Genomic DNA, 16,296 nt, shown 5'->3' on the forward strand with positions numbered 1-16,296 from the left:
ACATATGGGGATGAGATGGTTATTACTCATGTTGTGAATTTAATTTTGGCTGTCCATGATAATCTGTCCTGCCCAGTATTCTCCTTTGGGTAGGTTTTTTTGTTTTGTTTTGTTTTGTTTTTTTGGTATTTCTTATGAAAAATGTCCCTAACATCTTGTCACACATAATAAAAAATGTAATGATTTGGGTATGTGTGTGGGGAGTATGTCAATTTCCAGTCCTTTTGTTGTAAAGATGAAGAAATGAAACAGAAAAAAAAGTAATTGCCAAACATTTATTAATTGATTTCCATAGTCCAATTATTTCAACAAGAATGTCCCCAAGATAGTATCAATGAGCCTCAAAGGGTTATGGGTTGATGGGTCTTGTCCTAGGGTCTAAGGGTACCTGTACAGTCCTCCACACATTTTCCACTATACATTGTCCCTTCCTCCTAATTAACTCTGGTAGGTCCAGGTACCAATCACTAAGGCAGATCTTCAGAATTCTCTGAGTTGGTTTCATGACCAGCTGAAATTCACAGAGGTGCAAAGATCTACAACCCTCTCAAGGACTAGGGGAAAGAACTAAAGTACTATAGAATATACTAGACATCTACTTATATATTTATTTGAAATTTGAGTTGTGGAGTTTTTTAAGAAACACTTTGATTTTGCTTCATGATTTTGTTTGTTGTCTCCAGGCTATTTATTTATTTTGAGAAAACAGTCCTGAATCCAAGTCTTCTTAATTTTTAAGTGATCAGATTTCAAAATTTAAACATTTATTTCAATTATGGACTGCCTTCACGAGCGCACTGTCTAAAATGGCAAAAAATGAAGCCTTAAAGCTACAATGGGGGGGTAACTCCCACTCAAAATGTAATCTGGGTTGAAGGAAAGCTGAATTATGTTTTCAGAGAAATCTTAATTTGCACAAACTTTAGAAATTGACATAGCTTCAAGCCTAATTGCCCCATTCAAGGAAGAACCGCAGATCTTGATTCTTGTGTTAACTCTGACGATCGGATGAACAATCGAATGCAGACCCCCCTTAAATTCCTCATTGTTGTTTCTTAATGAACACCACATCTGCATCAAAGACTGAAGACATTCTGTAGTAAAGAACTACAAGAAAGACTGAAGAAAGAAAGTTAAATTAAACTTTTGGGGGAGGGGCAGAATTCTCCCCGCCCCCCCCTTATTTGGACAGAAAAAGTTTTCCCATAACCAAAAAGAACTTGTGCTTGATCAATCACTTGGTACGCGGTGTTTTCCATTTCCTGTTGTCTAAACTTTGGTAAGTGATCAGACTTTGACAACTTCTCCTATGGACGATATTGGGACCTTTGTTCTTGAATATATTCATACAGTGGGCTGGAACGGACAATTGGTTTAGAAATTTGACGGGAGCTAAAATCCTGCACCTGCCTACGATTCTTGTCTTCTTCCCTAGACTGCCTGTCTCGGAGCTGGTCCCGCGTTTGCGCGTCGAACTCTTGACGGTACCGCTGCCCTTCTCCCTCCTGTCTGCGCAGTTGCTCGTCGCGGACTCTCTTCTCTCGCTCCTGGCGCCTCTGCTCCTGTTCCTGCTCTAGCTCTTGTCTGCGGAGCTGTTCTTCCTCACGGAATCTCCTGGTCGGCTCCTGGCGTCTCTGTTCTCGTTCCTGCTCTAGCTCTTGTCTGAGGAGCTGTTCTTCCTCACGGAATCTCCTGGCCGGCTCCTGGCGTCTCTGCTCCTGGCGTCTCTGCTCTCGTTCCTGCTCTAGCTCTTGTCTGCGGAGCTGTTCTTCCTCACGGAATCTCCTGGCCGGCTCCTGGCGCCTCTGCTCCGGTTCCTGCTCTAGCTCTTGTCTGCGGAGCTGTTCTTCCTCGCGGAATCTCCTGGCCGGCTCCTGGCGCCTCTGCTCCTGGCGTCTCTGCTCTCGTTCCTGCTCTAGCTCTTGTCTGAGGAGCTGTTCTTCCTCACGGAATCTCCTGGCCGGCTCCTGGCGCCTCTGCTCCGGTTCCTGCTCTAGCTCTTGTCTGCGGAGCTGTTCTTCCTCACGGAATCTCCTGGCCGGCTCCTGGCGCCTCTGCTCCTGGCGTCTCTGCTCTCGTTCCTGCTCTAGCTCTTGTCTGCGGAGCTGTTCTTCCTCACGGAATCTCCTGGCCGGCTCCTGGCGCCTCTGCTCCTGGCGTCTCTGCTCTCGTTCCTGCTCTAGCTCTTGTCTGCGGAGCTGTTCTTCCTCACGGAATCTCCTGGCCGGCTCCTGGCGTCTCTGCTCCTGTTCCTGCTCTAGCTCTTGTCTGCGGAGCTGTTCTTCCTCACGGAATCTCCTGGCCGGCTCCTGGCGTCTCTGCTCCCGTTCCTGCTCTAGCTCTTGTCTGCGGAGCTGTTCTTCCTCACGGAATCTCCTGGCCGGCTCCTGGCGCCTCTGCTCCGGTTCCTGCTCTAGCTCTTGTCTGCGGAGCTGTTCTTCCTCACGGAATCTCCTGGCCGGCTCCTGGCGCCTCTGCTCCTGGCGTCTCTCTCGTTCCTGCTCTAGCTCTTGTCTGCGGAGCTGTTCTTCCTCACGGAATCTCCTGGCCGGCTCCTGGCGTCTCTGCTCCGGTTCCTGCTCTAGCTCTTGTCTGCGGAGCTGTTCTTCCTCACGGAATCTCCTGGCCGGCTCCTGGCGCCTCTGCTCCTGGCGTCTCTGCTCTCGTTCCTGCTCTAGCTCTTGTCTGAGGAGCTGTTCTTCCTCACGGAATCTCCTGGCCGGCTCCTGGCGTCTCTGCTCCTGGCGTCTCTGCTCTCGTTCCTGCTCTAGCTCTTGTCTGCGGAGCTGTTCTTCCTCACGGAATCTCCTGGCCGGCTCCTGGCGTCTCTGCTCCTGGCGTCTCTGCTCTCGTTCCTGCTCTAGCTCTTGTCTGCGGAGCTGTTCTTCCTCACGGAATCTCCTGGCCGGCTCCTGGCGTCTCTGCTCTCGTTCCTGCTCTAGCTCTTGTCTGAGGAGCTGTTCTTCCTCACGGAATCTCCTGGCCGGTTCCTGGCGCCTCTGCTCCCGTTCTTGCTCTAGCTCTTGTCTGCGGAGCTGTTCTTCCTCACGGAATCTCCTGGCCGGCTCCTGGCGCCTCTGCTCTTGTTCCTGCTCTAGCTCTTGTCTGCGGAGCTGTTCTTCCTCACGGAATCTCCTGGCCGGCTCCTGGCGTCTCTGCTCCTGGCGTCTCTGCTCTCGTTCCTGCTCTAGCTCTTGTCTGCGGAGCTGTTCTTCCTCACGGGATCTCCTGGCCGGCTCCTGGCGACGTCTTTGTTCCTGCTCCTCTCTGTAAAGCTGTTCTTCCTCACGGAACTTCCTGTCTTGTTCTAGACGTTGTCTCCTTTCTTCTTCTACCGCTTGCTGGAGACTTTGCTCTTGCTCTCGGAATTTCCTGTCTCGTTCCTGCCTGCGTCTCTGTTCTTGCTCTAGTTCTTCTTCCCTCAGCTGCTCTTCGCTGGGGAATGTCCCATCTCGTTCTTGGCGGCGTCTCAGCTCTTGTTCTCGTTCCTGGCGACGGAGCTGCTCTTCCTCGCGAAATGTTCTGTCTTGTTCTTGTCGCCGTCTTAGTTCTTGCTCTCGCTCCTTCCCATAGAACTGCTCTTCTTCTTGTTCCTGCCTGCGTCTCCGTTCCTCTCTTTGCTGCCGGAGCACGCTCTTCTCCTCCTGGAACTGCCTGTCCCGGGGCTCCTGGGAGCCCCGTTCTTTACGGTATTGTCTGTCTCGTTCCTCAGGGTAGAGCTCTTCTTCCTCCTGGAGCTGCCTGTCTCGGGTTTGGGTAAGTCTTTTCCTTCTCTCTTGGTCTTGTCTGCGAAATTCCTGCTCCTCACGGAACTTCCTGTCTCTGCTCTGACGAAATCTTTTCTTTTCTTCATATTCCTCTTGTTCTTCTCGGGACAACTGCTCTTCCTCCAAGAATTTCTCGTCTTGCTCTTGGAGGCGTCTCCTTTCCTGTGGGAGCCTCCGTTCTTCTTCCTGGGACAGCCCATCTCTTTCTTGGAGACGTTGCTTCTCCGCCTCTCGTTCCTGCCTGGATCTCCGTTCTTCCTGCTCGTCCTGGTAGAATTGCCTGTCCTGTCCCCGCCGAGATTTCTCGTACCGGGACGGTCTGTCCAGGTCTCCACGACCATACTCGTCCTCATCATCTGCTGGCCAGTCTCGGACTTGAGAATCGTCTTGCTCCTCTCTCTGTTCATCCTCCCTACGTTTGGAGTAAAGCCTTCGGTTACGTGCTTCATTTTCCTTCTGGGGTTGCCACTGCCATTTCAGACGCCGGCTCTGGGCTTCCTCACGGAATGGCAGGTCGCTCTCCTGTTCTTGGAATTCCTCGCTCTCAGGAGATTGTTCTTCTCTCTCCTGAAATCTGAGCTCCTCCTTCTCCTCCTCCCGGTATTGCCGGTCTCGCTGCTGCAGGCGCGGCCTTTTCTCCTCTCGCTCTTCTTGTCTCCTTTCTTCCTCCGCCTGGAGCTGTTCTTCTTCCCGGTACTGTCTGTCCCGCTTTTCCTGGCGCCTCCTTTTCTCTAACGCCGCGCGTCTCTTTTCCACCTCCTGTTCCAGGCGTTGGAGCTGCTCTTCCTCCTCTTGGAGCTGTTCTTCCTCACGGTACTGTCCGTCCCGCTGCTCCCGGCGCCTCCTCTTCTCCTCCCGCTCCAGACGCTGGAGCTGCTCTTCCTCCTCTTGGAGCTGTTCTTCCTCACGGTACTGTCCGTCCCGCTGCTCCCGGCGCCTCCTCTTCTCCTCCCGCTCCAGACGCTGGAGCTGCTCTTCCTCCTCTTGGAGCTGTTCTTCCTCACGGTACTGTCCGTCCCGCTGCTCCTGGCGCCTCCTCTTCTCCTCCCGCTCCAGACGTTGGAGTTGCTCTTCCTCCTCTTGGAGCTGTTCCTCCTCCTGGAGCTTCTCTCTTTCCCGGTATTGTCCGTCCCGCCGCTCTTGGCGCCTTCTCTTCTCTAATTTCTCACGTCTCTTTTCTACCTCCTGTTCCAGACGTTGGAGCTCCTCCTCCTCCTCCTGGAGTTGTTCTTTTTCTTCCTGGAACTTCTCTTCCTCACGGTACTGTCTGTCCCGCTGCTCCTGGCGCCTTCTCTTCTCTAATTCCTCACGTCTCTGTTCTACCTCCTGCTCCAGGCGCTGGAGCTGCTCTTCGTCCTCTTGGATCTTCTCGCCTTCCCGGTACTGTTTACCCTGTTCCTCCTGGCGTCTCCTTTTTTCTAATGCCTCTCGTCTCTTTTCTACCTCCCTTTCCAGACGCTGGAGCTGCTCTTCCTCCTCCTGGACCTGCTCTTCCTCCTCTTGGAGCTGTTCTTCCTCCTCCTGGAGCTGTTCTTTCTCCCGGAACTGTCTGTCCCGCTTCACTTGACGCCTCTTCTTCTCTAACCCCTCACGTCTCTTTTCTACTTCCCGTTCCAGACGTCGGAGCTGTTTTTCCTCCTCCTTGAGTTGTTCTTCCTCCCGGTATTGTCTGTTCCGCTGCTCCTGACTCCTTCTCTTCTCTAATTCCTCACGTCTCTTTTCTACCTCCTGCTCCAGGCGCTGGAGGTGCTCTTCCTCTTCCTGGAGCTGTTCTTCCTCCCGGTACTGTCCGTCCCGCTGCTCTTGGAGCCTTCTCTTCTCTAATTCCTCACGTCTCTTTTCTACCTCCTGCTCCAGGTGCTGAAGCTGCTCTTCCTCTTCCTGGAGCTGTTCTTCCTCTCTATTCTGTCTGTCTCGCTGCTCTTGGCTCCTTCTCTTTTCCTCCCGTTCCAAGCGCTGGAGTTGCTCTTCCTCCCGGTACTGTCCATCTCGCTGTTCCTGGCGCCTTCTCTTCTCTAGCTCCTCACGTTTCTTTTCTACCTCCTGTTCCAGACGTCGGAGTTGCCTTTCCTCCTCCTGGAGCTGTTCTTCCTCCCGGTACTGTCCATCTCGTTCCTCCTGGCGCCTCCTCTTCTCTAACTCCTCACGTCTCTTTTCTACCTCCTGTTCCAGACGTTGGAGCTGTTCTTCCTCCTTCCGGAGCTTCTCTTCCTCCCGGTACTGTCCGTCCCGCTGCTCCTGGCGCCTTCTCTTCTCTAGCTCCTCACGTTTCTCTTCTACCTCCTGTTCCAGACGTCGGAGTTGCCTTTCCTCCTCCTGGAGCTGTTCTTCCTCCCGGTTTTGTCCATCTCGCTCGTCCTGGCGTCTCCTCTTCTCTAACTCCTTAGGTCTCTTTTGTACCTCCTGTTCCAGACGCTGAAGCTGTTCTTCCTCTTCCTGGAGCTGTTCTTCCTCACGGTACTGGCTGTCCTGTTGTTCCTGGCGCCTTCTCTTCTCCTCCCGTTCCAGGCGCTGGAGCTGCTCTTTCTCCTCTTGGAGCTTCTTTTCCTCCCGGTACTGTCTGTCCCGCTGCTCCTGGCGCTTCCTCTTTTCTAAGGCTTCACGCCTCTTTTCTACCTCCTGTTCCAGGCGCTGGAGCTGCTCTTCCTCCTCCTGGAGCTGCCTCTCCCTTTGCTCCCGACGTTCCTGCTCGCGGGCTTGTTCAGAGGGCTTGGAGTAGAGGCGGCTTCGGCGTCTTTCGGCTTCTACTTGTGGCAGCCATTGGACTTTGAGGTCGCGGCGCCTCTCCTCTTCTTGGCGCTGCCGGTCGCGTATCTGTCGCCGGCGAGCCTGCTCCTCTTCACGCCGCTGTCTTTCCTGCTCTTCCCCGAAGCTGTCGTAGTCCCCATCCCGCAGCTGCCCGAATCTGTCCTGACGCGGCAGTGCCTCTTCCTCGCGCAGCTGCCTCTCTCGCTCCTGACGCCGCTCTCTCTCCTCTCTCTGCTGTCGGCGCCTCGCTTCTTCCTCCAGGAACTGGCCATCCTCCTGTCTGCGGGGCTCAGAGTAGAGTTTGTTCTGCCGTCCTTGAACTTCCCTTTCGAGTTGCCACTGCAGCCGGAGGCCGCGGCTCTCACCCTGCTCGCGGGTCTGTCTTTCTTCCTGACGTCTCAGCTGGGGCTCTTCCTCCAAGCTTTGCTCTGCGCGCTCCTGCCTGCTTTCTTCCTGGCGCTCTCTCTGCCGCTCCCTTTGCTGCCTCTCCTGCTCGCGTTTTCCGTACCCTTCTTCTGCGCGCTCCTGTCTCTGCTCGCGGCGGCGAAGATCTTGTTCGAGCTCTCGTCTCCGTTTCTGCTCCCCTTCTCGAACCTGCCTCTCTCTCTGTTTTTCCCTTCCCGGTCTTTGCAGTTGCTCGTCGTCCAAGCGCTGGCTCTCGCGCTCCTGGACCTGCCGCTCGCGCTCCTGGAGTCTCCTTTCCAGTTTCTGGAGCCGCTTTTCTGGTTCTTGTTGCTGCAGCTGCTCTTCCTTAGAGGCCCTCGGCCTCTCCCGCTGCTGGCGCCCTTCACTTCGCTGCCTCTCGCGTTCCTGTTGTTCGGCTCGCTGCAGCTCTTCTTCCTCTTGGAGTTGCCTCTCCTGGGCTTCGCGCTTCCTCTGGTTTTCCTCTTGCTTAACTCTTCTTTTCTCTTCGTTCCCCGTGGCCTGGCTAAGCGCATAATAACAAGCTTGAGCTATTTTGAACAATAGCAAAAGAAACTCTTTGAAATCAACAAACCCATTACAATCTCGATCTAGAAGCTGCAGGACCAGGTCCACAGTCTCGGGGTCATGTGGTCTCTGTAGGAAAATAAAGGAAAAAGAAAATTTTTGACGATCTAAAGAGGGTTTCTGAAACCCAAGAGTTTTTAGTTACCCATCATGTTTTGCGAGGTCTTATCATCTAAGAGATTCTTTTTCAAGCAATATGAATGAAATTACTTAGAAGATCCCGATTCAAATCCCACCCCTGCTGCTTACACCTTACATGACCATGGACAAAGTCATTTAATCTCTATAAATAAGGGAGTCGGATCAGATGGCTTTTGGGATCCTTTATCGATCTTGATCTATGATCCTATATTCCTCCTTTTCTGCTGTTATTATATGACCTTGAACAAGTCATTTAAACTCTAAGCCTAAGTTTCCTCAACTCTAGAATGATAGGGTTGACCAGATGGTCTCTAAGATCCCTTCCTGTTGTAGAACCCTGATTCAAAATTGGAAGTCTTGTTTTCTCCTTGTAAGGTGGGCGTTTTGTTTTAAAGGTCATAGATACTGGGAATTGTCATATTGTTGTTCTTCTTTTCTAACTCTTCATGATCCCATTTGGGTTTTTCTTGGCAAAGAAACTGGAGTGGTGTGCCATTTCCTTCTCCAGTTCATTTTACAGTTGAAGAAACTGAGACAAACAGGGTTAAATAACTTGCTCAGGGTCATACAGCTAGTAAGTGTTTGAAGCCAGATTTGAACTCATGAAGATGAGTCTTCCTGATTACAAACCCATTGTTCTATCCCATGTACTACCTAGTTGCCTTCACTTGTCATATCTAGCATCCATATATCCTTCATTCACCAACCAATCAATTTATCTCTTTTTTCTGCCTCCATATCTTTTGCAGATTCACTTCAGAGTAATCTCAGACCCAATAAACTTCATTATTTATTGATATTGAGTATAAATTCACATTCATCTTCATGGACAAACTGGGAACTTTTGGTGAAATCCAATATTTGTGAAATAGTTTGCAGCTGTCACATATCTAATATAGTAAGACCTATCTATTTTACAAAAATCAGGAAAAGGTTGTTTTTCATAATTAAAAAGATAACATTTTGGTAGAACAAAATATTTATTATGGCAGATTTATATTGGAAAACAAACACAAATGAGCTTAAAAGTTAGGAACATTGTTTTGATATCTGTAGTAGTGATAGTCTCAACTTGTTTTGTTATTTGCTTTTTTAAAAAAATCATTAATATCAGTACCTGGCTTACACTATATTGTTTTAATATTTTCTTATTTTCTCCAGTCATATGTAGAACATTTTTTAACATTTGTTTTTAAAACTTGGGGGAAAAAAAACCCTCTCTTCCTCTCACATTGAAAAGGCACATGTGAAGTTTTGCAAGTTATGCATTTCCATGAAAGTCATGTTGCAAACCCCCCCATAGATCTTAACTCTTAACTGTATTCAGCAATGCTGTCAAGATTCTCAAAAGATATATTCAAAGGTATGAAAACTAACTGATAAGAGAGGAAGTGCACTTGTGTTTCTATTAATATAGGGACTCCCAGATAAGTTAACTCTCTCCAATAATGCTGATCTTCATCTCTCCCCTCCCCCCGAAAAAAACTCTCAAGAGAAAAATGTTTTATAAAATTATGGTTTCTTGTGTATTTTGACACAATCAGCTCTTTCTCCAATATGGATAGGATTTTTCATCATAAGTCCTTTACAACTTAAAAAAAGAAATTTATTTGCATCATATCAAGAGAGGTGGTATACAGTAACATGAGTAATATGAAACCTGCCTCCAAGTTAGGAAGACTGAAGTTCAAGTCCCATCTCTGGTACATATTGGCTATATAATCTTGGGTAAATCTCTTAATTCTCAGGATTCTAGGGAACTTGGAGTTGCAGAGAAGATAAAGATCAGCATTAATTGAAAGAATTAACTTATCTAGGAGTCTCTACTGTCAATGGAATCACAGGTGCACTTTCTCTCCTATCAATTAGTTGTTATACCTTTGAATACTGTCCTTTGAGAATCTTGATAGCATTGCTGAATTCAGTTAAGAATTAAGCCCAGAAAAAAATGCCTAAATTAGGCTAGACTTATACTATAGAAAAAGTGCAAAATATTCTTAAATTATTTCCTTGAGCTTTCCCAGAAGCAATTACATTTCTTAGGATCAGTCAGTTCTTTGTCATTTCTTACCCGGAGAATATCTCCAAACTCCTTCTGCAGGAGATTCTTCAGAGCTTTTTTGCTTAGTGCTGTTCCACCACAATCACTTTGTACATATTGCTGGTAAACTTCAATGATATCAATGATGCTTTTCAGTAGTTGAGGCATTTTTTCCCTGCAAATTTAAGTAAACCTGAAAGAACAAAATAGGGTAATCATGGAATCACTGGGCTTGAGTCAAAGTTTGTTTCTCTATTCTTAAATAGGTTAACTCCATTTATCTAGTCCATTCTAGGAATAACTATTTCCCTCTGAATAATTATATTTGTTAATAACCTAGGAGTTAATTTTAATACACTTTAATACACCAATAATACATAATAGTTTTTTTTTTACTGTGGTATTCAAAAGCAATTTATGTATGAATGTTGTCTTTAGAAAAGAAAGCAAAAATAGTGATAAAGATTGTTGTTAAGATAAAGCATGGCACAGTGGATGAAGTACTGGTATGGAAGGTAAGAAGATTAGGTTCAAATCCTGCCTTTGATGTTTACTAGCTATGTCTTGATTTCTTCAACTTTTCCATCTCTAAATATTGCTGCATGTTATTTATATAGCACTTAAAACAGCTTATGAAGTTCTATAAATACATGTTGGGAAATAACAGAGAAGTGACCAAGCAGAAAGGTGGTAGGAACAAAGGGCAGGGTGGTAGGTAGAATTGGATTCAGAGTCACAAGATGTGACTTTAAAACCTGACTTTCCCACTAATTTTCCACTTGACCCTGGCCAATATCACTTCATCTTTCTGGGATTCAGTTTTCTTATTTGGCAAATAAGAGGGTGGAGCTAAATCACCACTGAGATACCTTCTAGCTCTAAATCTTAGGAACTTGTGAATCCACTTCAGGTTACTCTGTAGCCAACTCTTGGTTATCTAACTTTTGATAAATTTGCATAATATATTCTTCATTGGTACATTTAAAAGAACCAACAAAGAAATAAGACTTAGCTCTTTTGGGCCTCAGTTTTCTTATCTATAAAATGAGAAGGTTGGACTCAATACCCCCTAAAATTCTTTTTACCTCCTAATCTGTGATTCTGTGGGAGGAATGTTAAATCAGCCTCTCTTGTTGTTCATAATCAGTTCTCTCTAAAAGTGGAGCAAAGGAGGAAGGCCAAAAGCTATGGGGTGAATGAAACTTTTCACATAGTTCTACCTTTAAAGCAAACTATATACATGCATACACACATGCAAAAACAGACACATGCACACATAAATATATGTTATATGTGACACACATACATGCCTATTAGAATGAGAATACTTTAGGAGAGTCAGGTTATGCAATCAATCCATGGAGAAGCCAAAAGTCAAACTTGCAAGTCATCAATTCCAACTCCATTATACCACCATTAAATATTGTCTCTTCCAAATGCTAAAGTCAGCACCTAATATTACAATGGCCAGGTAGATATTTAGCTCAAGATGTCCCATTTTCAAATGAAGAAAGAATATTATATGTTAACTCAGTTCCCCTATGTGTAGTAGCTATTAAAAGCAGCTGAGTGACCATTCCTGGGAGGGCAACAATATGAGGACAAAAGAACATACTTTAAACAGAACTGACCTTTTGGCTAACTTTTTTATTATAAAACAAATAAGTACCTTAAATCTCACCAAATGCCCTCTCACCCAAATGAATCAATCTATCAAGGCTCAGGCAAAAGCAGAGTCTTAAAGTAATCCAATAGACAACAGAACTTGTTATATATTTTGCCTCGGCTCACCTATTCTTTGTCATAATCAACCTCTAAAACCCATAACTTGACAGTCATTACATTTCAGCTGAAGAAAACAAGAAAACACAGAGAGGACAAAACCAGCATAAGATGCAACTGTCGTATAGCTTTTAAAGTTAAAACTACCCCAAAACTTTTGGGACATTATTTGTAATAACCTTAAAGAAGACAGAATAAAATAGAGTGCTCTGTAGGACCTAGCTCACGAGTAACTTAAGTTCCAAATGATACAAAGACAGAGATCAGGAACCTTTAGAAAGGGGTCAAAACTCCAGACTCTACCAAAACCTCTCCACAAATGCAGAAGTCTCTACAAACATCTCCCCTGGTTCAAAGCAAAGCATCACTAGGACGAACGAGATCCCATACAATGGGACTTACCCACTTCACCAGAGGAAGAAGTCAAGTGTACGTTGACAGGCTGGCAAGGGTACTGAGCACAAGAGAGCAGGGCCTTTTATAGGGGTTTTAATTGTGCCCTAAAGAGCCACTTAGGAAGGAGACACCCACTCTGTGGGATGGCCTGATTCATTCCCAACCAAGCCCAGCTCCACCTCTATCTCCATGAATGGTGTGTTTATCTCACCATATGTGCACGTAGCTGTTTCGCATGGGGTACATAGTCCCTGCTTGACACTCTGGGTGATGGCTTTACTCAACCTTCAATTTCTTGTGTGTGTGTGTGTGTGTGTGTGTGTGTGTGTGTGTGTGTGTAATGGGGAATTCAGAGACACTTGGAAAATTTCTGATTTTCTTTAGTTATGAATAGTTTCAATATCTTAGTTTAGTTGCATGAGGAGATGCTTTGCAGAGCAATAATCTATAAACCATTGAACTTCATGTTAACAGATTATTAGAGAATTATGAAATTCAGCATAATATTTTGATATAACACTGAAGCACAATATCATTTTCCCACTTAAAGATTTCTACAGTTAGTGGGAACTTGCATATGATTACTGCTCTGCAATGATTTTATCTCAGCCACAGAAGATGAGGAGTGAGTTTATTTGGACATGTATAATATATCCAGGCACTAAGCACAATATAAAAATGCATATACAAATATACACACATGTGCACATAGCACCCAAAAGGTGCTCATGAAAGAAGATTCAAATTTTATATTTCTAACTCTTCTTTCTGAGAATCCTTTACCAAAGTTCAAAGCACAACTCATTTGTGAATCCTTTTTGAATCACTTCCTGAGTTCCCCAGTTAATAACATTTCCCTCTTGAAATTTCTTTGTATATAGTTGGTATTTATTTACGTATGTACTTTATGTATTCCTTTTAGGAAATATAGGTTCCTGAAGCACAGGGACATTTAAAAAATCTTTTTATCCCTAAAACCTAGCACAGAACTTTGGACCTAGCAGGTGCTTAAGAAATGTTTTCTGATTGAATATAGATGATTGATTTTTTTATAGCAATGGCAGGAAACTTTGGAGGTGATGTTATTATAATTATTTTACTAAAACATTCATAATGAAAACTCAGAATTGGAGAATTCCAGTTTTGTAAATGCCACATTAAAAAGAAGTTTAGTTTTTCTTAACTCATTAACATATGAATGCCTTAGTGGGAACAAACTTGGTGTAATGCATTACTGCAGAGATAGTCATCATACTGGGCCTAAGTTGCTAATGGTTATGACACCTAAGCACTTTAGTCTGTTGCTCTCCTAAGAGACTCATTAAGGTAATAGATCCTTCTTTCCCATTATATCCATCAGGACTTTCCCAACATGATCTGGGATTTGCAATTTGAAATACTGTTTTATTGTAAAGAAATTGATTTTTTTTTTTTTTGGTCATCTGTCTATATCTCCCCCTACTTCATTTCAGAGCCTCTGAAGCACTGGGGCATGAGAGCTTTATGGAGACCATTAAATGATTCAGTTGTGGTGTGACAGATCAGTTCCTCCCTTTATCCTGTAGAAAATACTGACTTTAAAAAGGTTTGAAGATTTCAGTGGCTTGGAGTGAGTGAGCTTTGGAGAAGTAATATCTCAGAACTTGAAATGTAGCTTTTTGTGTGCCAGTTAGGCAGAATGATTCAGAGTTTAGTTTTGTTTGCTGGCTTATTTGGCATTAGTCTAACTGAATAATAAAGCCCAAAGTCAAATGGGAAATAAAAGGAGGCAGGAGGATTCTAATAAGAGTAGCTGAATAGTAACAAGGACAGGAGTCACTTCCCTGAGCTTTGTGACCCGTAGGGATTTCTTGAAGAGCCTAAGATGACTAGTTAACTGTTAACCTGTGGGATACAATGTATATTTAGTCTTGAGAATAGCAACTATACCTTCTGCTTTGACATCTCTTGGCATCAATCCCTTGACAAACCATGAATCCAATAGATATAGAACTGTTCTTAGAATATCAACTTGAATTTGACTTTTTTTAGGGAGGAGTAGATTTTTGACTGGTTACATATATTACATTAAAACCTATTTCAGGTGCTATCATTGGGTCTGCTTTTAATTTTATTCATTTGCATTTGTTCCTGATTTTCTGGGGATCCCCAGTTGAACTGGATCCTTGGGTTTCATTTCGGTTCTATGAGCAGAATGCTATGAACTGATAGGGTCTCCTTGTGATCCTGTGGTTATTATACCCTCTAAAGAGCAAGACAGCATAGGGGTTCTCTTAATGGAGTGATATAATTTGGTATACTTAAGGGATTGTTGATGAAACTAAACAAATATGGGGACAAGTAAAAGCATAATCTTTCAACAACATATGGGGAGTGTTGAAGTGACATTGATTTTGCCATGGAGACCTCATGCTTTTTTTTTTTTTAATAATCACAGATCTTATGACTCTTGATGGTCATTTTAATGGTTATTTAAACTTAAAAAAATCAGCCTCAACATAGGTTTAGCAGCAAGGTTTCTATTGAAAATCTTCATGAATAGCAAAATATTACCATATCTTCCCTTTCTCCTGCCCCCTTCATTGGTGGTATCAAATGCTTTGAAATTTTATTTTCTAAAACAAGTTTAGATATTCTCCAACAAAGCAGTCTTTCAGCCTTCTAAATTAAGTACCCTGTTAACATGATGTAATTATTAAGGGCAGACATCTTTTTAAAGGGAAGACCTGCAGTGAGATTTGAAAATGGAGATAATTTTAGTTGTTTTCCAGCATCCTGGGAAGTCTGCAGATTATGGAAAATTATCAAGCAAGAACAAATTGGTTCAGTATATTCTTATGTAAGGGCATTTGAGAATCCTTAGAATCACTTAGTTTAGACTCATCTTGGTTTGTCAACAAAGAATAGAGATTTTTATCAATGTATCTCCACATTCTTTATTAGCAAACACATCTTATTTATACTTATTTTTATACAATGGGAAATGGAGGCACCAAGAGGTCATAAAGCATTCTGGTTTTAGGATGAGTTTTGAAACCCAAGCATGTTAGCCTTCAGGTGTACATGAGCTGTCTCCCAAACCAAGGGCCAGAGGCTAGCATGTCCATAGCACAAAGGGATTGAGTTTTTCCTATTGCAGAGATGCTAAGAAGAGGAAATGAAACCTATATCACTTAAACTGCCCCATAATTCCTAGTCACTCCAGAAACTTGATATTTATAGAATCTTTAGATAAAGACAGTGGGAAAAGCACTGGGTTTTTTGTAATCAAAGTCTCAGAATTGACTTTGACCCTCACTAGCCATTCACTAGTCAATTTTACAAACTTTATGAGCTTCAGATTTTTTTTTGTTTGTAAAATGAGGGGTTTGGCTTGGATGACCTTTAAAGTTCCCTTCTAGCTATTATCTGTGAATCTTGAGGGGTAAGCAGGATGATGTTGATTTTGTGTTTTTCTGTTGAAAAGAAATCATCAGCTGAATTGAGTTCCTCTGATCTTTATGCTATTCCTTCATTTTCTCCTTCATGTACCCAATAAAAGACACCACATCCAAGATTCTATATGAATCCTCTAGCTTAAGTGTTGTTTCTGCATTCCATACTGTGAAATCAAATGGAGATGAAGGGCACAATTCATTTGCTTTTGTTGGGCTTCAAACTTTGGATCCTAAATTTGAAGATGGATTCTGAAGAGGTCTTACTCTAGGAAATATGGAAGGAAACACCAATAAGTGCAAAGTCAGGTGATGAAGGAAATCATTATGGGAAAGAAGACACTTTTCCCTGCTTACCCTCCCCCCATCACTGTAAGGTCCCCAAAGAGAGAATGAAAAGCAGCTATTTCTTTGAGCTCTAATATATTCAACTTGAGTTTCAGATTTTCTTATTTTCCTTCTTTATGTAGAAGACTCATTTCTGCTTATGCTTATTGTTTCTCTTCCCAACAATCCTAAATCTACATTCTCTTAGTACCAAGACTTACTATCTACTTTCAGGGAACTTTATTAGTCTATTATTATTGAACAATTATGTGTTCAATTACAACACATAATTGAAGATTTGACTATGTGGGGTTTTGTGTTCTCTGCTTATTTCATATATTTTTCTTGTATCCCACAAATAAATTGTAAGTTTATTAAAGCCTCAGAAGAATCTTGGCTTCTTTTAGTACTCCTTCATCCCCTTCCATGACCTAGCACAGCTCTGGCCTCACAGCAGTTGTTTGCTAAATAGTCATTAACTTGAAATACTTTTATTATCTTATAACAATTTCAATAGTCAGCAGCTCTGAGCTAGGTGGGCATTTTGATCATTGATGAAGTTAGAAGTATAATATTATATTGTATAATGCCATTCAAAGATGGTATTATACAAAACGAGGAGCTGAGATTTCTGGATTCTCTTTTCTTGTTGGCATCTGCCCAGACAGAT

The 16,296-nt window shown here is 44.1% G+C and overlaps 1 protein-coding gene across 1 annotated transcript; it reads right to left on the reverse strand.

Annotated features, from left to right (window-relative positions):
• Positions 1-267: 267 nt before the first annotated feature.
• TCHH (trichohyalin) lies at positions 268-11,921 on the reverse strand. The gene is made up of 3 exons (XM_031967557.1): positions 11,872-11,921; positions 9,718-9,880; positions 268-7,574 (listed from the first exon to the last, which is right to left on the reverse strand). Exons 2-3 carry the CDS (start codon positions 9,853-9,855, stop codon positions 1,308-1,310), a joined length of 6,405 nt encoding a protein of 2,134 aa, XP_031823417.1. The 5' UTR covers positions 9,856-9,880; positions 11,872-11,921; the 3' UTR covers positions 268-1,307.
• Positions 11,922-16,296: the final 4,375 nt, after the last annotated feature.

This window comes from Sarcophilus harrisii, chromosome 4 (genome assembly GCF_902635505.1).
Source record: "Sarcophilus harrisii chromosome 4, mSarHar1.11, whole genome shotgun sequence".
Taxonomy (NCBI): Eukaryota; Metazoa; Chordata; class Mammalia; order Dasyuromorphia; family Dasyuridae; genus Sarcophilus; species Sarcophilus harrisii.